The 24,675-nt window shown below is 42.9% G+C and overlaps 1 protein-coding gene across 3 annotated transcripts in view; it reads left to right on the top strand.

Moving 5' to 3' along the window:
* Positions 1 to 654: 654 nt before the first annotated feature.
* The window catches only part of CARMIL1 (capping protein regulator and myosin 1 linker 1), a 192,513-nt gene continuing 168,492 nt past the window's right edge, over positions 655 to 24,675 (top strand). The window contains exons 1-2 of one of the 3 annotated variants that reach the window (XM_058831463.1): positions 655 to 1,043; positions 4,876 to 4,973. In XM_058831463.1, coding sequence (XP_058687446.1) covers positions 1,004 to 1,043; positions 4,876 to 4,973 — 138 coding nt within the window. In that variant the 5' untranslated portion in view covers positions 655 to 1,003. The remainder of the gene's footprint in view (positions 1,044 to 4,875; positions 4,974 to 24,675) is intronic. The other 2 variants (XM_058831462.1, XM_058831461.1) reach the window with 2 other exon arrangements.

The following is a 24,675-nucleotide window of genomic DNA, read 5'->3' as shown; positions in this document are numbered from 1 at the left end:
CCATGGAGATAAGGTGACGGAGCGACGGAGAGGGAGATGAGTGTTGGATCAAAGGTTAGCCTCTTCCAGGTCTCGAAGTGATCCAGCTTTTCTGGAGCGGGATTGGGCAATCCCATTCCCAGGTGGCAAGGACTGACCTGACGATGAAAACCACCCCCTTCGTAGCATAAGCCCGTTTGACTTAACCCAGCGGAGAACTCCCGCGGGGCAAAGGCTGCGGGTGTAGCTGGGAAGGCACGGTCTGTAGGGGAGGGCCGGGGTTGCTGCCTCCTCAGGTGGTCCCTCGCTGGCGGGGGCCGGGCCAGGCCGGTGCCGCCGCGGCGCCCGCGGTCGCCGGCAGATGGCCCCCGCCGCAGCGCCGATCGGCGGCATCGGCCGAAGGAGGGGCTGGCGTCGCCGCGCTAAATCTCCGAGCCCGCTGCCCTCCTCCTCCTCCTCCCTCGCCGCGATGGCTTCCTAAGGGCGATGCTCCCGGCCGCCAGCGCCAGCACCTCCCGCTCTGTGGCCGGGTGCTCGGTGGGCGCGGGCGGCTCCCGGCGGCTCCCGCGCGGTTCGAGGGCCGGGCCGGGCCGGGGTGCGGGCGCCAGCCCTCCCGGGGCGGGGGCAGCCGCCGCCTCCCGCCGGTGCCGGGCGGGGGAGCCGGGCGGCGCGCAGGCGGGAACGGGGGAGCCGGTGCGGGGGCCGCCGTGAGCGCGGAGCGCCGCGCCTGACGGCCGCCTGCGGGCCATCCATCCTTCCCTGGAAATGCCCCTCCTGGCCGCGCCGGCAGCCGGGGGCGGCATGTAGCGCGGGGGGAGCGGGCTCCGCGGGGGCGGGAGAAGCCCCTTCCCTCCGCCCGCGCTCGCAGCCGCACACACACCCGCGCTGCGCAGCGAGGCGCACGGCCGGCCCTCCTCCTTCCCCGCCCGCTGGGTGCATGCCCGCCTCGCCCGGCGCAGGGACGGCGCGCCGCTGAAGCAGCCCCGCCGCCGGGCACCCCCGGGCGCCGGGCAGCGCCGCCGCCATGGCCGAGGAGAGCTCCGACGTCCCCAAAGAGTTGATCGGTAAGGGACGGACGGGGCATGGCGGCGGGGATGGGGGTGCGAGGTCCCGGGGGAAGGTGCTGCGGGGGCAAGTTTGGAGGCCGCCGTGCGCGGGATGCAGCGCTGCCGGAGACGGGGGTCCGGGGGAATTCGAGGGTGGGTCTGTGGAGCCGGGGAAGCGCCGCGGGCGCTGGCCGAGAAGCCCGAGGGGCTCCGCGCGGGGCTGGAGGGACTCGGAGGAGCCGGCGGGGGGCGGCGAGGCCGCGTTGCTGCGTGCGGGGAATGGGCGGGCGGGGGCTGCGGTGGGCAGCGGGGAGGCGGCCGCGGGCAGGGACTGTGCCCTCGGGAGCCGCGGCGGGGCACGGTGTGTGTGTCCCTTCCGGAAGGGTCTGTCCGGGGTGCCGGCAGGCTACGAGCGCTGGCAGACGCGCGGTGGAGCTGCCCCGGCCCCCCGCACCGCCACCCGCCCGGGGCACGTCCTCGGAGCGCCTCTGCCTGGCAGCACGGGCTGCGGCTCCACTCGGTGCCTTTTTATTTATCCTCCCGGGTTTTACGTAGTTTAACACTCGTTTTCCTCTGTACGTAGGAGGGAGTGAGGGTATTTGTCATTAAAGTTTTATGGCCCCGTGCATTCGAGCCCTCATCCTGCATGGTATACGTTTAGGAACTCAGTCGCAGGTGATGGCGAGGACCCTGAAAATGCTGTCACCTCTTTTGGGGAGCTTCCAATAAATGGATCGTTGACGCAGCGTGTGTGTAACCGGTGTCATTTGGGGATAACAGGAATGATGCTCTAGGCCTTCAGCTACCTTGTTCAGCCCTTATTTCCTTCGGTTTTGCCTGTTGAAAAGCAATCTAAAGCTCTCACCAACATCAGAATAATTTAAATTGTTGTCTTAAGGACAGATGGAAACAGAGATTTGTCAAGCAACAAGGTGCGTGTTGTGTTGAATACAGCCCTTCAGCCCATGCCTAGGTAATTTACATTGTTGCATTTCCTTCAGTTTCGTCAGTCAGCAAGTGGTTTATTTATCAAATATTGGTAGAATCTGGATGGACATTTGCAGCTGCTGCAGATGTTTTTCTGTAGAATTAAAATAGCTCTATTTTGCAGTCCTCCAAACTATGTGGTTTGCAGAGAGACTGTAACATATAGCTTATTGCTAAGCAGTGATGAGCTGGGAAGTGTTCTAGGAGTACCTATGGTCAAAACCATGGAGTTTTTCTATTTTAAAGCGCCCAGGCATGTTTGAGGTGCTAACACACAGTATTTCTTACTCACAGTGAGTCTGCACTCCGGTGTTGTAGGTGAGGTGTGCTGTGTATTACAGGGAAGAATAAGGTGGGCATCTTCACTTGTCCCCTCCTCTGGTGGCTTTGAACAATCTTAAGAATTACTCCCTCCAGCCTTGGTGCCCTGCATGCATTCAACTTGATTTGTCAAGGGCTATTCTGGGGTGTGGGGATCTGTTAATGGAGATTGGTTTAATTTCTAGCAGTATTTTGGTGTCTGCATGTTAAAATTTAACCTTTAAATAAGCATTTTGTAATAACCATGTTTTGAGAGCAGGATGAAAGGATGTGCTTTAACACGGAGTGATTGGAGTGTGGAGATTAAACTGGGGTAGGAGTGTTTGAGCTGCAGTTTTTGTTCTGTTACTCACTTCCCGTGTGACCTTTGTCAGGTCTCGTAGGTCATAGTCTTCAAAGAAACCCTCTCTTACTGTTGGTTTGCCTGCATCCACTCCTCCCAGGTGTGGATGTCTGAAGTCTCCAGCATTAGAAATGGATGAACACTTTAAAATGTGAACCTTAATGTTATGTTTCCATCTCTCAAAGTCTGAAAATTTACTTTGTGAGTCCACTTTCCGCCCAATTGTCTTCAGTCCCATGGAGAGTATCTATGAAATCTGTATCTTGGCTCTTTGAAGTAGTGTTTCTAGCCCTTTCAGACAGATAGGTCCTTGTGAGGAGCTGACATCCTAATGATGCTTTGCACAGTTTGAGGTCCCAGGCCCCTTCTCTCACTGTGGTTTATTGGAGTAAGAGTGCTGGAGCTGAGGGCTTGCAGTCATTCCCACTTGTGCTGTGTGGGACCCGTGTGACAGCAAGGGGAAGCACGTCTCTCCAAGCAGGTGTGTCAGGAGGAAGTCCCTTGCTAGATGTAGGCACTTGGAGCTGTTTGTGGGAGAGGAGAGACCGAGAGGCACAGGCTGCAAGTGGAGGTAAAGTAGCAAAGGCAGCAGCAATACCTTCTGCATGGAGACAGGACTTGATGAAAAGACTCTGTGGTCAGCTTGCTTCTGGGTTCCCAAGCAGGGACAGAAAGACTAGAATTAGGCATTACCCATGGGAGAGGAAGCCTTGGGAGAGCAGTCCACATGGGGCTGGACTTTCCCCCGGGCTCCGCTTACCTGGCTGCTCCGGGCTCTGGCGGCCTGGCTCCGGCCCAAGCGGTTGCTCCGGGAGCCGGCCGCGCTGGCTGCCTGCCACCGGGGCTGCCGCGGCTTGGGACAGGCTTCTCGCGGGGCAAGCCGCTGCTACCGAGGAGCTTTTGTTTCCCGATAGGAAAATTAAAATTCCTGGGGAAAACATGCCGATTCTGCAGAAAGAGCTCTTTCTGGTGAAGAGTCTCTCCGACCATCCACGTTTCTGACTTGCATACCCTTCTGCCCTGCGGGCAGAACACTGTGGCCTGGGTTAAACATTCAGGCTTAATAAATGGTGTGTTGTTTGTGCTAACGTCTTCTGACTACCGGATGAAAATTGTGCAGAAAAGCGCTATACAGAGCACTATAATTAAAAGCCTTAGGAATAGCCTATTATCTTTTATTTTTGCCTTTAAACTTAAGCATGCCCCAGGGCAAAGTGTATGTGTCTGGGGAGGGTGGAGACTTGCCTTTTACAGATGCCTGTTGTTGGGTTGGAAATAGGTTAATGTGTTTAAAAGATTTCTTTCTCATTCCCTTTCCGTGGGGGCTGGGGAGTGAAACTTACGGAAGATGCCAAATTGGCTCTTCTCGATGAACTCCTCTGTTTATCTCTCAATTACATCAGTGTCAGTAGTTGTATAAGCTTTCTAGACACTGTTCCCTGTGTGTATGTTCCCTTCAGGCCAGGGTGCAAATGTTCAGGGGCAAAGCTGGTTCGTGTCCTACTTGGCAGAGACTGTGTATACATGTGTGTGCATGTACATATTAAAACATTCCAGCAACTGACGTAACTTCGGAGCTGGCACCGTGGAGTGGCTACACTGTCGCTGGGATTTGGACCAAGACCAATGTTGCCTCCATAGCATCCTCTGCATAGCTGCCAGGTGTTACTATCTGGAAGTCTGCTTAGTTTGCTTCGCTACTTCAATACATAGAGTACAAAATGTGTGAACAGTTGCTCTTCTATTGCCTGACCCACTTAGCCTCCCTGACACTAGCAAGAGGCTGAAATCTGTGCAATGCAAGGAGCTAATTTGCTTTAGTATGCTTTTCAGGTGCAAATAATAGCAGTGAGGAATTTGTTGTATTTTCCCAGAATGGAGCTAAGCAGTGCTGTGGCTTGTCTTGGGAATGCTTTTGGTATGTAAGTCGTGCTGGAAAAAAATATCAAATTGTGTTTAGAATCCTGGCATATGACATCAATAATCCTATCATAGTAGACACAAATTGTTGTGTAGATGGCATACTTAGGAAATTGTGCTTGTGCTAGGTTGTGTTTGGTACTGGTGCATGTGACTTCCATGAGTGCAAGCATTTGGACAACATAGCTTTGAGTCTTTCTGAAAACCCGACAGTGGCATCTGTTTCCTTCTTGTGTTGACACCGAAGGTATTTAATTAAGATACTTTCTTTTGTTGCAGAAAGTGTCAGGGATGTTATTGGGAGGAAAATCAAAATTTCTGTCAAGAAGAAAGTAAAGCTGGAAACCAAGGGAGATAAAGTGGATAACAAAATACTGGTAAGTACAGTAGAATGGCTCTGCTTCCATATGTGTAGGAAAAGCCAGTATCTTTTCAGAAGGCATTAATTCTCCTCTGGAAGTATTCTTTGAACTTTGTGTGTGCCATAAGATATCCATGTAATTTATTTTCTTACTTTTTCTTGCTTTCATGATAGCTTGCATAGGAAGTTGGTGTGCAACTGTGCATGTGTACACACATTGAGTTTTTTTTCAGAGTTTTGGGTACTGTGTTGTGGACTAATGATAAAGCTAGCTATTATCAGAACCTGTTCTAAAATATTTGCTGCCTTTGCTGGTTAGGTTTCCTGTTTACATCTATAAGAGTTTTATGTGCCAAGAAATGCAAAGTGAAGTGTGTGGAATTAATTGTGAGAATCTGTTTTAATTTTTTGTTTTTGTTTTAAACTTTAATTTTGAGAAGCTGTTATGCAGTGAAGAGCAACAGTAAAACTGTTGGGCTTTTTGAACTCAAATGACTGCTTGTGTTTTTTGGTATTTTCTGTTAAGTCATACATCTGCATTTAAAAAAAATGCTTAATGTGTGGGATTCTAAATTGCTCTTAAAACTGTAGGGAAGGAAAGTGTCAAATTAATCTCCTTAAGTATGCTTTCCTGTTTTCTCAAGAATAGTTTTGCTGGCCCCTCTTGATAGGAAGAAAGCTGTGGTAATGAGCTGCTACATTTGCATACTATCTTGAATACACAAAAAGACATGGAACTGTATTTCCTCACTCTTTTGATACATTTCTATCAGGAGAACTCTTAGAGTAACAAACACACAGAAGTACAATGCTGCCATAATATTTTGCAAGATATTTGAGGTTTGGTGTCTTGTGTTCATGCTGTTCCATATTTGAAAGTTTTGTTGCCAAAGCTGTTGTTACAGATAGTAGGTACATTCTCCATGAAGATGTGCTGTTTTGTCTTTCAAAACTGCAATTTTTTAATCACTTCTGAATTATCTTCTTAAAGTATGTGTTGCTATCCCTGGGCATTAAGACTGCAGATAATGGCTTACTTTTCTGTGACAGCCGCTGCTTCAGGAACTTGAAATATTTTCTGCTTAATATCTACCTGTGTTATATCTAGTTCCTCAATTTACAGTTTCTGTACTGGAAATAGATTGAATATGTGAATGTTGATTGTCTCTATTTATTTGAAAGCCATGTTTGTAGGGAAGGCTGACAGGTTTCACTGAAGTGGTTACACTTGATTGACTTTTTGACTTGCATGGAGTCATAATGATTATCAATAGTGAAATATATTGTGGAAATACTGAAATACTATTCTGAACTGATGGGACCAAGAGAATGTCAAGCTTTGAATGATCAGTGAGGTTTCTGAGGGATGTACTACTTGGAAGTAAAATACCTAAATGTGATGACTTGGGTGGTTTTTCTCTCTTTAATCTCCTAAACTCTCAGGTGGGGGGGGCGGGTCTTTCACCTTTCATGACTGAAGAGGTACTGAAAGGGAGAGAACCTTTCAGAGGTTCATTAGTTAGTGAGCACTACTTGAGTACATCAGGGGAATGATTTGCTGGATGTTGTCTGGTGTAACCATTTGTTCTTTGATGCAGAAATACAGGGGATTTTTATTGGTGGGGAAAAAAAAAAGTTTATTGTTAGAGAAATTGATTATTGATTGCTGGAGTTGGATTTTCTGTTTTCTTCTGCTCTAGAAGAAAACTACATTTTTGTGAAGCTCTACAAATCACTAAAGATGCTTTTTTTACAATGTTTGTCTGACTGTGTAGATCTTTGTCAGATTGTTTGGTTTGCTTTTTCTGTTTGTTTATTTGGGGTGTTTTTGTCATTTTTCTTTTTTGCAGATGTGCTGAATGTTGTCTGCTGTGGCAAAGGCCTGTAGAGACTGTGGTTCACTTTGGGGATGCCAAGTTCTATGAAATGCAGAATGATCTGAAAAAAATTAGACCAGAAACACCTTAAGTTTGATACCTCAAATTAACAGAGACTTTTTGGCCTTAGTATGTTGGCCCTGTCTCACTTCTTACCTGCATAGTAGAGGATGTGTACCCTTCTCTCATCAAAAGAGTGATGCTGAAAAAAAATAACCTTGCTTCAGAAATGAGTGCTTAATACTAAATGCTACAGGAAATCTATCAGCAAAATTGAGAATTTTTGTACTCTGAGCTGGAACTTCAGGGCATTCAGTAAATGACGTGTATGGCTGTGCTCTAACCGGAGCGGGTAAAGCCAAGTTGCTGGGTCATGGGTGAGCCTGTCAAACCTGGAATGCTGAATGAAGTTCTGGCAGCAAATGCAGTTCAGTAATTAAAGACTATACCCTTAAGTGAATGCACCAGAGGGCTCAAATGGGATTGTATGGGCAACCTTCATGCCAGCACTCCTTGACTCCTGAGAGTTTAGTTTTGAAACATTAATCTTCTAAGTGCTGTCTTTCGAGTTTACGCGTGGCAATGGATTGTTTTGAGATTTTGGGCATGTTGTATTAGTGGCTGGGTGTTTACAAGCAAATTAGGTGTCATGTTTTCAGTCCAGCACTTAATAGGAAGAAAATACCAGTTGCTCTCACCTAGCTAACCCCAGAACCGTTGTGAAATGTGCTCATGGCTTTAGAGGAGGTTTATCACAGAGGTTGGGCACTGAGCCCTGACACCCAAATCTGTGGTTAAATTAAATGATCTCTCATCCTTTCTTCCTAGGGAAATCCAGCAAAATTAATACCACTTTGAGAAAGGGAGATTATTTTAAAATGACTGCACTTGGCAGGTAGCTATAAAAACACTTGACCGCTGGCCCTGTTGTTCACAGTGCATTCAAGGTACAGTACTAGAATGTACTAGAGTACTAGAATGTGGAGGTCACCATCTGCTTAGATCACTCTGCTACAGGAAATTCCTCTGATAATTAAGATAGAAATTAGAATCTGAGACTACAGAAAAAACAGTGCAAAACCCCTGTTTTTGTTGATTGCAATAGGGTCCCAGTATTAAACTGGTAAATTTGGTGGATAAAGACCCTGCTTACCTTAAGATGCTTTGGGATCCCAGATCTGGGTGCCAGAGTTTGGAAATTATGTCTAGGAGTTTTGATATAAACCAGATTTTTTTTCAGTCTGCACAAGGAGTTTGATGCTTCAGTAACTTCAATCTGCAGTTATTTAGTTTTTCAGTTAGTCATAATGATGCAAAACAGTAAACATCATGAGCTGCTGAGCTGCCTCTGGTCTGCTGGCACCAAATCTCATGTGTTCAGGCAGAAAATGGGTCTCCAGCCCTGAAAAGGCAATAACCAGGTTGAACAGGCAGAAAAATCAGTCCTTAAGCAATTAGGGCTAAACCCCAGTCCCATCTGGGTGCTCTGGCAGAGTCAAGCTGCTGCTGGAGAAAGTGAGGAAACATGCAGGCACACAGGAGACCTTGAAAGGTGACAAGTTGCCCCACAGGGTGAGCAGAACAGGCATCCTGGGGCTCCCCAACGGGGCACAGGGGACACTGAGAGGAGTCCTCTCAGCAGGACTGGGGTGGCAGCTGGGAACCAGTGGTCACCAGCACTGCAGTGACCCAAGGCCAGGCCAGGCAGCTGGGTCTGTGGGGCGGCCTCGGCTGGGAAAGAGACCAAGTGCAGGTGTAGCTGTGGCATTGCTCAGGCCAGAGTTGAGTGCTAGAGCTCTGAAGCAAGGTGGGGAGCCCTGGACCTACTTTGGGGGTCCCATACCTGCGTCATGTTGGCTGCAGGCAGCCCAGCTGTGGCAGAGCCCTCGAGCAGGCTGCCCCAGCTGGCTCCAGGTGCCCTCAGCCAGAGGCAGAGTTCTCCTGCAGGAGTGGACCCAGCTGTGTTTGGCTTCAGTGTGATGCTCACAACAGTGTTCTTACTGGGTTAAAATCGATAAAGACGTCACTCTTTTCTAATCAGCGGAGGATTGCTTTGGTTTTGTGTGATTGTTTTGTTTAAACCTGGTTTCTTATGAGGACAAGGTTTAAGGCATCATGCTGAGTGCCTGTGGTGTTTTTCCTCACACTGACAACTTCTGACCTCTCCAGTTTCAGCTTAAGCTGATGGGTATGGAGAGGAATCATTTGTGATAACAAGAGGGAAGTGGGGGGAGACAGCCAGAAAAAGAAGAGAAACTTTACACCTACTCCCTCTTCTGAAGCCTCCACCTTTTGCCACCATAAGGGATCAGGCAAAATGCCCTGTCGGTGTCTGTGAGATACTTCAGTATTTTCTTCTTTTTTTTATATATTTTTTTAATTATTATTTATTTTTTTTTCATCCAGAGGCCTCAGTGATTATCAGATTATCACCTACAGGCAAATGCTGGTAGGGACTGGGCTTCTTAGCTTAGGTGTTTGTGGTGCTGCTTTTCCCTCCTCAAAATAGCCAAGATATCTGTACATAATTTTGCTGATTATTTCCTACAGCCTTTTCTTCCTCTCAGATTTACTGTAATTAGTAGAGAATATTGAAAAGTTAAAGTGTGAGCTAAAGCCAATATGTGAAATAAATGTGACCAACTCCTTATGAAATATTGATGTTTTTAGGAGTGGTTCATGACAGGCCAGAATTCAGGATTCATTTTATTTTTTGTTGTTACTATTAGAAAAAGAAAATATTCCTGCTCTAGTTGCCTTTGAGATTAGCTTTCCTTTTCAAAATAATACTATTTTAGATATAAAAAATATGGAAGTACTGCAAGTGGTCACGCTGTCTATATGTTTGGTCAGGTTTCTTTGCTTTGTTGTTGGGTTTATTTTGGTTTTGTTTTGTTTTTTTCCTAACCTTAAGGCTATAAAATAGTATGATGTGACATAGTGACCAAAAGCACTTAATTAGGAAATCCCATTGAGGATTTTTACACTTCTGCCCTCAGTCATTTACATTCTCTTTGTTAAAATATCACAGTGCTACTTCTGAAATTGAGACAGTTGCTTTGGCAGGTGGCTCTCCTTAAAATGTACTGTATGCCCAACATAAATTCACTGGGAGCAATTCATATGTCCTTGTCACTTTTTCTGGGACATATGTTTCCATGGGCTTTTAAAACAAAAAACTCCGTTGACTCCTGTCAAAGAAGTTTATATTTTTTCTGTGCACATGGCCTGAGATTTCATGTTCTGCTTCTAAAGACTCTCTTATAAAGACTGGAATGCTATCTAAAAAATAAAATCTATCTGTGTTTACTTTCAAAGGCGCAATTATGGCCATTTTGTGTGCTCTCCATGTGGTTCCTGAATGCTGCTTGAACGATGTGGCTGACTCTCGTGAAGCAACGGAGGAAAGCCTGAATGAGCTCCTGTGCCTGTTCAGCTATCAGGGAGGCAGTCTCTGGGTGGAGGCAGTAGTATTTTGCACTGCCAAAACTATTTTGGGATTAAAAGCTCTGGTGCTTGTTTTCTGTTGCTCATCTTTTGTCTTGATCCATCCATGATATTCAATTTGAATAAAGATGAATTTCATGTCCTACCTTAAAAAAAATGCACTTCTTTTAAACCACTAAGAGCATGAAGCTCATAGGGTTGTCTAAGGTTGGTTTTACATAAAATGTGTGCAATCTCACACATTATATCATGACAGCTGGTGTGTGATAATGATGTTAAATAGGGACATTCTTTAAAAATAATGGTGTTTCCTCTTCCCTGCCCAGAACATTGACTGTTATGACATATATCTTAAGTGTGTCTTTGTGAAGATGAAAGGAGGTAGGTGTTGGTACATCCCTCATGTCAGGAAATCTAAATGAAGTGAGGTAGAGTAATCAAAAAATACTTATGTGAAAATGTATTTTAATACATTTACAAGGTGCCTCTTAGGAAACAGCTGAACTGTGGCCTGTAAGATTGCTGCAAAAAACTGAGATAAGAAGAGTACTGCAGGAAATAAAAAAAAAAATTATTTATTCAGTCATGCGGTTGCATATGTTTCCAAAATAGGAAACATTTAAAAGAAATTACACATGTGCAGGTTTCACTGACATTTACATTTATGTTATTAATCCATGAGGTGTCTTTTAACTGGTGGGAAGATTTACAAACCTAGCATTCTGGAGTATTGTGTCCAGCTCTGGGACCCCCAACATAAGAAGGACATGGACCCATCTGCTGAAGTGAGTCTCCCTAGGGATTCTTCCCCTCTACTCCATGCTTGTGAGACCCCACCTGGAGTGCTGTGTCCAGCCCGGGAGCCTTCAATGTAAGGACATGGACCTTGAGTGAGTGTAGACAAGTACCATTAAGATGATCAGAGGACTGGAGCACATCTCTTAAGAAGGCAGGCTGGAAGAATGGGGATTTTGCAGCCTGGAGAAGAAAAGGCTCCAGGGAGACCCTGTTACAGTCTTCCTTAAGTGGTCTTCACTCAAAAGTGGTCTTAAAAGAAAAACAAGGTCAAATTTTTTATCAGAACCTGTTGTGATAGGAAAAGGGGGAATGTTTTTAAACTAAAAGAGGTTAGTTTAGACTCAATGTAAGGAAGAAATTTTTTATGATGAGTGTAGTGAGGCAGTGGAACAGGTTGCCTAGAGAAGTTGTGGATACCCCATCCCTGGATGTGTTCAAGGTCAGGTTGGATTTGGGGCTTTGAGCAACCTGGTCTAGTAGAAGGTGTCTCTGCTCATTGCAGGGGGTTGGAATGAGATGATCTTTAAGGTCTCTTCTGACCCAAACTGTTCTGTGGTTCAATGAATTGCTGTGATAGTGCATGCAAGTACAAAAATACAAGATGATTTCTTGCACCTTGAGTATAGTGTGCTCTTTCCGTGCTTTGGGATAACAGAAATGCTGCTTGCTTGTTCTCTCTTTCTTTAGTTTCAGGCAACTGGTACAGGCAGGGAAAAGAAAAAGGGACTCCTTTTTCAGTACCCTGAAAGCTGCTGAAGCCTGCTGTTGGCCTGGCTCATGTACTTTGCATTTGCACACCCACCTGCAGTGTTCTGGAAATGGAGGAAAAGGAGGAAATGTGAACATGATCTCACTCTTAGCAGATTCTGGTTTTCTGTACACAGCTCTAACCATTATTGGGGTAAAAAAAAGTGGTGGGAGGGAGGAATCCACTGTGGCTCTGAATTGATCATGGAATCTTTCCTCCTGTCAATTTTTTTGTAACCCCATTAGGAAGCATTTCCTTCTTAAATTGCCACACTCTTTCCACTTCTCTTGCTGAATATATAATGTACCAAAGTGGTTTGCTAATGTGCTTTTGCCTTGAGAGGGCCTGACTCCTTGCCACCATTATTTATGAAATGGATCCTTCCTAAGCAAGGATTTTCAATGAAATCTGTGCATAAAAGAGGCAGACTGATTATTACATGTAATTTCCCTAAAGCTGAAAATGAAAAAATAGAAGCTGAGCATTGGGGTCAACTTCTTGTCTCAGTCACTTTTTGCCATTGGTGGCTTTTTTCCCCAAGAAGGAGAAGATTTGGAGGGGAACAGAATGTGTTATTTGGTAGACAGATATCGGTGTGGGGTGTTTTTTGGGTTTTTTTGTGGGTTTTTTTTGTTTGTTTTTTTTTTTTTGGGGGGGGTTGCTTTTCTTTCTTTTTTTCCTCTAACAGCTTGTTTTATCTGCCTAACTTACTTTAAGGAAAGACTTACTATGCAGAGAATGTGGTTTACTGTGGTGTAAGTAGTGTGGAGGAGGACACAGTAAACTTGAAAAAGGCTGCAAGGGCTGCTAAGTGAAAAGTTAGTGCAGTGTACTGTGAAAAATGCCTCTTGTTGCACAAAGTCCCTCTCTTCAACCATTGTTGTGGTGGAAAAATGGTGAATGCCACTGATTTATTTGATTATTAAAATACTTACTTTAGCTCACCTACAGTTCTTAATTTTTTTCTCATGGTGGTGGTAATTTAATTCTGTGTAAAGTAATTACAGGTCCAGGATATAAAATTATTCTTTAAATTTAGCTGCTGCTAATGGTGCTCTGTACAGCTACCTGAGTCCCCAGGCTGATTCTGCACTTGGTCCTGTCTCATCTCTCCCCATTTCTGAAACATCAATTCTGTGTCAACTCATGAGTGATATCTTTGAGTTAGTGATAGCTTCCCTAATATGAGTATTTCAGATGTCAAACTGTTAGGATGCAAAATGTAATTATAAGAGCCAGATTCTTATAACCCTACACTTCTGAAACAGACTTAACCAGATTAATTGGCCTGCTGGATGAGGGAAGAGAGACCCTTGCTCAGGGAGTTTTGGTTGCAGAATAAGATCCAAATAGCTGTGGTATGTGAAATTTAAGGCTAGGACAACAAAACAAGTTTCTGCTATGAAGCTCAGAGTGTCACATTGTTGGTGGTGATACAAATTGAAAGGGTTGTGAGGCTATTGGAAAGGTGTTCACAGGGTAGAAACTGTTGTCAAGTGAGGAACAGCCCTTACTTGAACAGGTTACATTTCTGGATCTTCTTTGCAAAGTGACCTTTATTAAAAAAAAATTAAATCCAAGAATTGTGGTCCGGGCCTGTTGGTGTGGATGTCGCACAGCTTAGCCCCTTGGCTGACAAGTGACATTTGTGTCCCTGCGTACAGTAGAAGGCCTGTGTGACAGCAGGATGGGCCTCAAAATGTGCGTGTGGAAATGGAAAACAGAGGAGGAGATGCTGAGTCTATATTCCCCTTAAGATTTTCATCCTGCATTGCATTTTCAAGTGGTGTTTGTTTCCTGTGCTTTTTAGATTGGTCATTAACTAATCTTTTCCCCTTTCCACAGCTGAAGCAGTGGTTAGCAGTGCTTGGGAGGTAGACAGTGGTCTGTTTAGGATGTCTAGAAGCACTCTCTTAGCCAGGGCTTAGGAAGCTGAGGTCACTTGGAGCAAGCCATTTCCACTTTGTACCTCAAAGATACTTGCCAGAGCATGTCTTTATGGAGTAGCCACTTAAGGTACATGCCAATTGAACAACAGTCCTTGCCTTGTACCTAAGACTTGGTCAAACCACTGCTTTTGAAGAGCTCCGTGAAATGCTGAGCCATGTTATAGATACCTACTTCTTGGGGCCAGGGAGCAAAACCAGAGGGTGAGATAGCTACTGCAGAGCAGTTTCTACTCAGATTTGATTAGAGCAAGTGGATGGCTGTTGACCCCAATCTGAATTGGGAGACAGGGCACTGCTGTGTTTGTTCAGGGTCAGCCTTTGAGTGAAAAGGCTTCTGCCTTGCTGCCTTGAAGGCCATTAGCGAGACTGAAACTATTCACAAGACCTACTGATAAAGGGGAAGCCTTTCAGAGGCTCATCTCTTAACAAACACTAGAGGTTGACTCTTAAGAATGATACCTTTTATAGCCACGTATGTGAGCCTCTACTCCAGTGTGGAGCTGAGGAGCCTTAGGCAGGGAACAGCGAAGGTAGGTCAAAACAGATGTTTGGATTTTTAATGCAGCTGGCTTTAGATGGCAATCTCTTCTTTTGGTATTTACAATGTTGCAAGTAAACATTTGAAGAAATATCAGCTTTGCTAGGTACTGGTGCTTTGTTGAGTATGTAATTTCTGCCACCTTGGTAGGTTTATTCATATCCCAAAACGAAATTATTAATTTATTATTATAGCATGAAAAATAAATTTTACATATAACAAGCAGTTTTCTTGACTGTGCTATTCTTCACATCTTCACTTTGCAAGCAGCATAAAAGCAGAGGCTTTGGCCTTCCTCTTTTCTAATCTCAAGAAGGGGCTGAAATCCCTGCATTTTTGGTAGAGCATATTGATGTATTCTGTCTACAATTGTTTCATACACTATGGGTATCTTTATGCTCTCTTTCTTACCTTGTATCTTCCTTTTTACTGTCCTTCTTCCATATCCTCTGCTTCAAAAAGTCCCTGGAAACTTTCCCATGTGCAGACTGCTGTCAGGACTGGAGTTTGCTTTTTAGTCCAACTTTTCTCACACTAGTATGCTTAATTTTCTAACTGCCCATATTTCCCCACTTCTCTTTCCTTTCCTTACAAATTGCTCAGTATCCCTGCAAATACAGTAATAATGGACCGAACGTGATGCGGCTATGCTAGAAAATATTGTCAGCTGCCAAAAACTTACTCTGCATACACTTTTATCTTGTCTTGCTAACCAGGTTCTCTGCTTCCTTGTTCTACAGTTTAATCAAAATCTATGTTAGGTCTGTGTTATTTGTGTCATGGTGGCAGTTTGGTTCATTCTAAACATTATGGTGTTCTTTGTGTAATTTGGATTTAAGTTTTTTTCACCTTTCCCAAAGCAGCTCTCTTTGGTTAAACAAACCCAACATTAAAAAAAAAAACAACACAAAAGCAAAACAAGCGAAAACTCACCAACTAATTTGTGTTACTCAAAACCTCACCAATTAAACCCCAAACCAACTGCTAGCATCTCAACAAAGTGCTGTGCAAATTATGCTTGTCCTGAGGGTAGGCAAGGCAGTACAATGGACACAACTCACATGCATTGCTCTCCCCACATCTCTAGGTACAGGAGCAGTTGGGCTGAGAAAAGGGAGAAACTTAAAAGAACACAAGTAAAGAAATGTAGTATAACATGGCAATTTAAATGTAATTAGCTGATGTGAATGGTGCCAGAGCAGTGTAAAAGATTTGTAAAATAGCTTTAAAAAGGTTTCATCTGTGAATACAATGCTTTGTTACCCAAGTTTTATTGTTTTATCTTTATTTTGGGAAGACATCCTCTATGAGACTCGACTCTGGTGATGGAATTTAACTGCATTTTATGTAATCTGTACTATTTCCTTCACATGTGATTTCAAAGCAAGTTTTCTACCATTTATTTGCTTAGCTACGCCATGTTGGCAAACTCAGGAGAGGCTGACTGCTGATTCTCTTGGAGTTCTATGTAGGCATGTCAACTGAAGATGGGAAAAGCTGCTTATCTGGAGGAGTGTGTGTTTGGTCTTTAGCTAAATGCCAAGAAAAGTCTTCAGCACTGACCTAATACTGCAGGGACTTAGATATTTTTTTTTTTGTTTTCTTTGTTTGGCTTTTTTGGGTTTTTTGTTTGGGGTGGTTTTTTTCAAATTTAAACTGTTGCTTGTTTTTTTTTTGCCTACACTGAGTACTACTAAAAATAAAGCTAAGAGGTGCAGCTCTCAACTCTTGCAAGTTGCATATTCAAATTAGAAAGATTTTAGATGGTTGCAGGTTTAATGGTGACTCTGAAAATACATTGCCTTTTTGCCTTCTCATTGTTAAACTATGACCCTTTCCAGCTGACAAAAATTTCTGAAACTGTAAATGCTTATTGTAAGTTTTGGAAATACATCCCTCCATGTTAAGTATTTTGAAAACATTTAGCCAAAAATAGAAAACCTGAAAATACTAATTTCATGTGATATTTCCAGTGTGATGCAATCCTTTTAAATGTATTCCCTGTAACATTATTAGATTGTCCTTCTATTGTTTATATGTGTGTGAAATTGTGTGAAATTAAAATTCTGCAGGTTTTTATATGGTATTAGTTTATCACAATGTATCCTTAATGCAATTTCAGTAGGTTTTTGTTCAGCCTGAGGGCTTAAGTCTGCCCCAAATACATTATTCTTCTATTTTATTTTTTCCATCTTTCCTCAGTCTTATTTTTCTATTTTTATCTTCCATTGTTTATTTTAGAATATTCCTTATGCTGCTTTTCTGTTCAGAGTGTCTGTTTCCTTTCACCATAAAGACAATTGCAGACAATTCTTTGATATCAAGACTGGCCTTAAGGACATACTGATAATTGAAGGAAACATTGGCAAGTCAGCTTCTTGGCCTCTCCTTTCACCTCTTAAACTTAGTCTCCCACTGCTATCTGAGTTGTGGTTCCTACAATGTCCATGGAGCCTCTCTTCCTTAGCATGGAACAGTGTGAAGCTTGCATGGACGGGGCCAGGGAATGGTGCTTGACACAGAGTGTTAGGAACCAACTTTCCTCTGCCTTCCCTGGGAGCTAGAGCTGCCTGGTGCTGGTGCTCTGTGCCTCAGAGCAAAGGCGGGGTGGTGCCTGGGAGGAGGAATGCCATCATGAGTGTACTTTGGAGATGTGCTGCAAAGAAAGCTTTGCTGTGCAGTAGCTTCTCTGTTTCAAGTCCACAGTGTGGCTGTTCCTTGGGTAACTTAGTGGAGGGAAGCTGGAAGAGGTTGGACTGTACTGGGGGAGGAGGTGTCTCTGCTTGCACAATTTCTTCTGTAATGCTAGACCTCTCTCTTGCCAAGTGCAGGAATCTGCATGGCGCTGCTTGGCTCCAGAACATGATGAGAGGAAGGGATTCACTGGTTTCACTGCTTTGAGGGCACTGAAGAATTGGGAGTAAGGGAGTCTAACAGAAACACTACTTGCTTTCTCCAGTCTTTTTACCATACATGTTCTATGAAGGGCCAGCCTCAGAAATGTTTTCCCACGTCATCTTCCCATCCTTTCTTTTTTTTTTCTTCTTTATTTTATTGATAGTACTTCTGAAAAACCTCAGTTTATGCAAAAGGGAATATACAGTGTGACAGAACTACCAAAAAGAAGGGGAATAACTTTCTCCACCTCCCTGCATCACTGTTTTTGAAGTGGTAATAGCAGCTTTTCCTGGAACATAAAGAGGAAGAGCTGGCAGGGACATGGGGCTCTGTCAGAAGCCTAGCAGGATTTAAGCAAGTTTCCTTAGTTGTTCTTGTATTTTTGTGTTTTCTTCAAGTGTGCTTTCTATGGACCCAGCAAAAATACTGCACTGATCTCATTGGGCATTAGTTATTGGTAAAGTAATTAGAGAACCTTTGGGAAAACATGTTTTTCTCATATGTTAGTTTATTTATTTACTTATGCCATTGTAGTTACCTTTGAAAGAAAAGTTGTTGTGGTTTCACAACTTTTGAATAGGTTTTATTTCTATGGGAATACCCTTGTGGGAAATTTTGCAAATGGACAGAGGATTGCAGAAGTATTTTAAAACACAGTGCACAGACATTGCTCCTCACTCCCCCAAAACTGTTTCAAGCTGTACGTTAGCTTTTGGGTTCAGATCTCTGGCTTAATATCTGATGCAATAAAGTAGGCCAAAAAAATCCTTAAACATACAGAATCTAGATGCATTTTTGCAAAGTTGAGTTGTTTAGTACAGTGTGGCTCTTGCCACTTAGTATCTTGAAAGACACTGAGTAAGTCGGGTAATCGACTTCACATCCAATATGGATATTGGACGACCCTCCCTTGGGGAGCAGAGGAGTTTTCATAATTGACCTTTGGATAATCTGATGGCATTGTCTTAAGAGAAAAAACGAAAATACATGGTCAGGTGGAATTGGTCTTGCCATGTCATTTAAACTTCAGTGGTGAAAATCCATTAAACACCAATCTGTTATATTTTTGGCTTTCTGAATAATCCATCTGTTCACTTATCTTGAACTGTATCTGCTTCAGATGTGACCAAAATCTGATTTTGGTTTCTTCGCTGTAATCTCTGGTGGTGTAAGAGCGCTCTCAGGTGGCTTTTGGACCCCAGACACTTGTAAGATGAAGAGTGGATTGGGTTGCCCTGTCCAATGTTTCTTGCACAGTCCAAGGATTAGTGGATCTTTTGGTGTGTGATGAAGCCAGGTCAGTTGGACGAGGCATTAGGTTAATGCTTGGGGTGTTTTGGATGCATTGACATGAGGAAATTTAGTATCTGGGTTACAGTAGCCTCTGGCTGTAATATTTAGTTGATCTACTGTAAGAAAAATACTCCTTTTTTAATTCCCCCTGTGACTGAAAATCTGTCCTGAGCTGATTTTAGCATTACATGGAGGTAAAGATTCATAGTAGTTTGCAGTTATCACCGTGCCACAGAGTGATAAGGTTGCTTTCAAGCATCTGTAATGGAAATATTGATGTTTTTCCATTCCTGTAGGTAGAGTTAATGTGCAAAAGGAACGTTGAGCTTTTATGTGTGCATAGTAATCACCCCTCCCAGGAATGTATACCCATGCCTATAACATTGCACAAGTTGATGCTTTAGATGGGTTTGTGATGTAAAGAGCCACTTTGTTATATATTGCCGAATATATCACACATAGATTATGTAAATTTCAAATATTGTAATGTTATACTCTTATTTTAAGGTTAGCAGAGTAATTGAAATGAGGCAATAAAATCACATCTTCTGAGCCTAGCATGCTGCCTCTTTTATCAAGATGGTGTTCGGTTGCTAAATGTGTTTTTCCCCAGACAGGGAGTGCATCTGCAGATTCTGCAGGGCCCATTTGTTTCAGCCTGAGCACAGTCCTCTGTTGACACTTGCTGTGAAATACCATAGCCTGGTTCACCTTCTGTGCTGCCGAGTTCTTGTAGCTTTATCTTCTTCGTTTATTCATTATTAAATGCATGCTTTCTGCTTGACAAGTGCTATAAAATCCCTTTCACTGTGGCTGAACCCAAGAACCGCTGCTTGAGAGTCTAGAAGGGTTTTCAATTTTTTTTTTTTTTAATGCAAATAAATATATGCATTCTTACTTTCTGCTGAAGTGCTCTTCAGACCAGACTCCTTAACAGGCTGGTAGATACTCCCCATCTTTCTCTTTAAGCCACATAGTCATGGGAAGATAAATGCTTGATTTTTCCAGATTCCTACTGGAAACAGAAGCCAGACTATCTTGTGTGTTGGAAAAATGTCTCTAGAGGTCTGATAGTATATTAGTTTTACATGAAAATTAATGTTCATACTGTGTAGTTTGTGTGTCATTATTACATTCTTCTGTATTCATGTAGCTGATATGCAGCCCCCATTAAGAACAGAGAGTATAAAACTGAAAGATATGCTTTTCTAACATGGACCTCAAGAGTTCTAGATTTCTGAAGCTGTATTTTTAGATTAACTGAGTGTAGACAAGTAGTGTTGAAGGTTTTTAGGTTATTTGAAGTTTTATGATTATTTGAGAACAACAAACAAATCAGGGCTTTCGATTTCCTTCCTAAGCTGTATCTTATGTAAGCATTGTTTTGTCTTTCAGTTCTTATTAGGCATGTTCTGACTTGCTTTTATTACATTATATTTTATTTATCCTTTCTTAGATGAGCATTCCAGTATTTGGGAGCTATAGACATACCTGATACTAATCCAGGACGTCAGGTTTTCCTCCAAAGGGAGAACAACAGAGTTAAGTCAAGATTATCCTCTTGATCTTGGTTTGATAAGAAGGTAGCTTTCCAAATACAGGCTTTTTGCTTCTTTTTCTTCTCAGGAAATATAACCATTTTTAGCTCAGTTTTCACCTGTGTGCATTTAATTGCTTTAAAAATATTCAGTTTTAGACTGTAAGATTGCATTTCTGTCTGATTCAGCTCTTGAGTCAAGAGAGGTAGCCTCAAGATTTCTCCTGCAGTTGGACGTAATACCAGCAGTGACCTGGGACAGCAGTTTGGCTAACCAAGATAACGAGCAGTGGAAGAGCTGACTCTTTCCCTAGAAAAGAACAAAGAAGCAGATGGGACACTGTCTGAAGGATATTTGAAAGCAAGGCCAGGGAGAATGAGATCAGGGCCTGAGGAATTATTCAGACTGCTGAGTGAGCCTTCTTTTTGCTCTCTGTACTTGACACTGTGAACCTTGTCCTTCTCTGTGTTGCAGAAGACTTGTAAGCAAAGGCACAATTTTTTTTTTCTCAGAGCACAGGTCAATTAGGGTTTATCTAATTGGGTGAAGAGAAGCTGAGAAGAAAGCGAAGGAGGCTTTGAGGAATTTAGTCCACATGCTGTGAGTGTTTTTTATGACCATTGTAAGTAAAGAAGTCCAAGAAATTCAGCCTTCCCACACCTCAGACTTGTGGGTTTTATCTAGTCTCAACTGTGATCATCTTAGCAGTCCCACAGCTTCACTCTTACCGGGCCAAGGGACAGCTGTGTGTCTGCTCCAAGCCCTGCCACTGCTGAAATAACTGCAAGGTAGCCACAAGCATGGCTGGTGGTATGCAAGGCTCCTCAAAATGCTGCCTACCAGAAACCAGTTCTTCCTGACTCCTGGTCTCCCACTCATGTTGAAATGGTAGGACAGTTCCCTCTGGGTCATAGCATCTCCTCAGAGGAGAGATGCTGGATTCCAGGATCAGTGTGCTGCTGATGGTCATGGCCCTTGATAGATAGACCTGGAGTCAGAACTAGTTTGGTTTAGCTCCAGATGTACCACTACCCCTTTTTGCTAAGGAGTGCTGGTTCAGTGCCAAAAGTGTGGTTATCAGGTGAACACTCTTCAGTAACACTAGATCTGCTGAAATGCTTAAGTTTCCAAGGCATAGGCTCAAATTTTCCTTTCTTTATAGAGCCGCAAAAAGTGTGGAAGTTATGGGAGCACTAATTGGAACCAAGTGTGTCATCTGCAATGAATGAGTAATTGGATAAATTTGTATCCTTACCTCCTCCATGTAGTCATGTGTTTACAAAAATGCCATGGTGCTTGTTTTTAGGTGGATTTAACACCATTCCTTGAAAATCTCAGGCAGATGTGCAGAGCTCTTTCAGCATGCGCTGTTGAGAGGCTTGAGTGTTTGCCTTACTGGGTATTTAAATGTTTTTTCCACACCCAAACTTGCAGATGCTGGAAGCATTTATGTTGTGAATATTAATGTTTGTCTTCTGTGAATACTCGTGGGGCACAGCCCCACTATAATTTCTGTGGGTGCTTTTCCAGTAAACTTTGTTTCTCAAATGTTTTTGGAAGGAGTGAACACTTGTGTGAGAACAGTAACCTACATCTGCTGGTGCTTGCTGAGAACAGTGTGTGGTTGTTGGCTTAGCCTTGCCCTCCAAAAACAGTGCTTTACTGAGGTATCCACTGCTTTTGTTCTTTCTGCCTTTTGTCGTTTTTTTGAGAATGATTGTGAACAAATATATACTTGAAAATACCGCCCCACCCTTTTTTTTTTTTCTTTTTGGTGCTTCTGGTATCTGACAAGATAACATGGTATCAGAGTACACAAGGATGGCATTGACTCTGAATTGCACTGCATTTTAGATGCTGTGTTTATTGGTGAAGAGTCAAAAAATTGGGATATGGCAGCTTCTAGTCACAGAAAGCCAGAAGGAAAATCTGTTACCTCAGGGCCTATTGACAATCATGTCTGCTGCCACACTAGATTTACTGGTAATAAAAATCTGAACAGAAGCTCAAAGAAGTATATTGATAACTGAGTGAGTGTTAAGTATGATTATTTAATAGCATTAAATACTGAGGTGCAGATGTATGAAAACCTCTAAGCAGCAGCATCCAGTAATCGAGTGGAGCTGTCACCTATTACAGCCATCACATAAATCATCTCTCACGCATTCCTGCTGAGTCTGTACCTTGGGTCTTCCCCCCATGCCCCGAGAATAAGGCAAATTAAATCGTTGTTTATTTTTCCCCACCAAATTAAAAAGGTGATTATTTGCATGGAGTGAGGGGAATGGTTTAGTGACAGGAGAATAAGGTCTTGAATCCTGGACTTAAAAAGGTCAGGTTTCAGCAGCTGTCTGTTTTCATGAGAAGGCAGGCCCTTTTGGAAGAGTTCCCCTTTGCAGCTGGGAAAACACATTGAGCAAAAATACAGTCAGAGTCGGGCTTAACAAACCAGATATTTTCTAAAAAATTAGTTTTCTTCCAATATTTTCTCTGTCTTCTGATTATCTTAAGTTATTGCAGTGTAGTTTTGATGCTTTCCAGTTTGTGCTTTCCAGTGAATTCCATGTGACAAACTCTTCTGGACAAGTGTTTTCTTTGCAGGGAAAGTTAGTGTTCTTGAACACTAATAAGCTGTGGTATTCTGGGAACTTTGTGGCAGACATAGCCACTGACTTAGACAAATAAATAACAATCTTTAGTTAAAAATTTCGCTCTTACACTAGTATAGGCTACCCTTCTTTCAAAATGCTTATTTTTATGAGATTTATATATTTTGCTTGCACATTATAGCAAACTATTGCAATATATTATCAAAGGTGAAGCCTACCAGAAAGGAATTGTCTCAGAATCTCTGATTCTAGATAATATCACCTGTGAGATGTAAAGTTCTTCTCTGAAGGAAAACCTTATGCATGCAGATTTATTATATCATGAGGCATAAAAAGTAATTAACAGATTTAATAAATACATAGTATGCAAGGGCATGAGAAAATATTTATAGTATTACAGGTCTGCTAGTTTTCCAAATGACCTTGAAAATATGCCAGTGCAGCTGTTATTTTTGATGTGAAAGGATGCTGCTTAGGAAAGTGTGGGTCTGTTAGGGGGTGGGTCAGATCCTTGCAGCTAAAAATCTTGAAGATATTGACTGGTGAAATTAGTATCTGGGTCGATGGAGTTGGGTACAGATTTGAGATAGACTTTAAGAAGGTGGGCTAGGATTTGGGAACCATCCCTAATCTAAGTATTTATCTAGTTTTGATAGATGATGCTGAAAAACAGCTATCTTTGCTAAGAAACAAGCTTGTAAACAGTGTTGCAGTTTTTAAAGAACAGCTATTGCTCTTTAATAGTTAAACAGTGGATATGAGCTATATAAATTTCCAGAGAAACTGGAGGCTTTTAAACTTTTTATACCGAGTTTAATTTTGGGATTGATTCCTGTCACACAAAAGGTCTAGGATAGAGACTACGTCTCTGTGTAGTTCTGTAGAAAGAAGACACTACTTACATGGTCAGGATGGCCTTTGCTGTGGAGTGAGAACATTGAATGACCATGTCAAATGACAGCAATGAAAGACCACGCTGAGTGGTCTTCAAGTGATTAATTTCTTTACACTTCTCAGTTGTCTGGGTGTGTAGTGAATAAACTGACTGACCTTGATTCTTGATCTTGTATGAAAAGATTGTCTAGTTAGGACTTGCCACATGTAAGACAGGATCAAAGTTTGACTCACTCTGGAAACTTCCCTTATACAAAGGGGTATGTGCTATAATCCTTTCTCTAGAAGTTAACTAGTTTCCATTTAGAAAGTCATTGGTGTTTAAAACGTATTTGAAAAGTTTTCTAGTAACTTTGAGAAGTCATATACTATCAGAATTTTACTGCTAAGCTGAGTGACTTAAACCAAATTCCCTGGGCTCTGTGATAGTTTTATTTTTTCAGTGAAGGAAATGCTTCACTCAGTTTGTTTTCCTTTGTAGAGAAGTCCACTGATCCCTTGAAAACTTGATACCACTGTTGTTGTTTTCATCTCTAACGAACTATCCCCTTTCTGCTTTTAATTTTCTGAGTGCTCTGTTGCTTCAAGCAAGGCATTACACTCAGGTTTATGTTCCCTTTGTTAAAGCATCTTTCCTTTGACAAAGTATTTTATGGAAATGTGGATGGTTGTATGATTGCTAAGGAGAGACCTAATTTTTTGGCACACTTGGCTTTTGCAGCTTTTCTCTTACCTGTGTTTAAAAAAGATAACCACCACAGCTGATTCCTTTTAATGTCCCACCCTTAAGAGAGAGAGAGAGAGAGCGAGCAGCAATGACCTATGGATATTTTGAAGGAATAAACCCATAGCAATAACTTAAAACTTCCTCTCTGCCCTGGAATTTCCTTTATCATTTATTATGCTAGCTGTAGGCGAGACACCAAGCTCTTTGTAGTGGCTTTTCATATTTCACTGGAGAAGAGGAGGGGAAAAGGCTTTCCAGGTAGAGATCAGCTGCCCATTACTGTGGTCTGCTGTGCTTTCCTGAGTGAGCCGCTGTGATGAGTGGAGTGACAGCCAGTGAGTAAGCTGAGCAGACTCAGCTGCTGCAGGGCAGTTATACCTGTTAGTGCAGACAGAAGCCAGG

The sequence above is a fragment of the Poecile atricapillus genome, chromosome 2 (genome assembly GCF_030490865.1).
Source record: "Poecile atricapillus isolate bPoeAtr1 chromosome 2, bPoeAtr1.hap1, whole genome shotgun sequence".
Lineage (NCBI taxonomy): Eukaryota > Metazoa > Chordata > Aves > Passeriformes > Paridae > Poecile > Poecile atricapillus.
The sequence above is the reverse complement of the archived record's forward strand: the minus strand, read 5'-3'. Positions and strand labels throughout refer to the sequence as shown.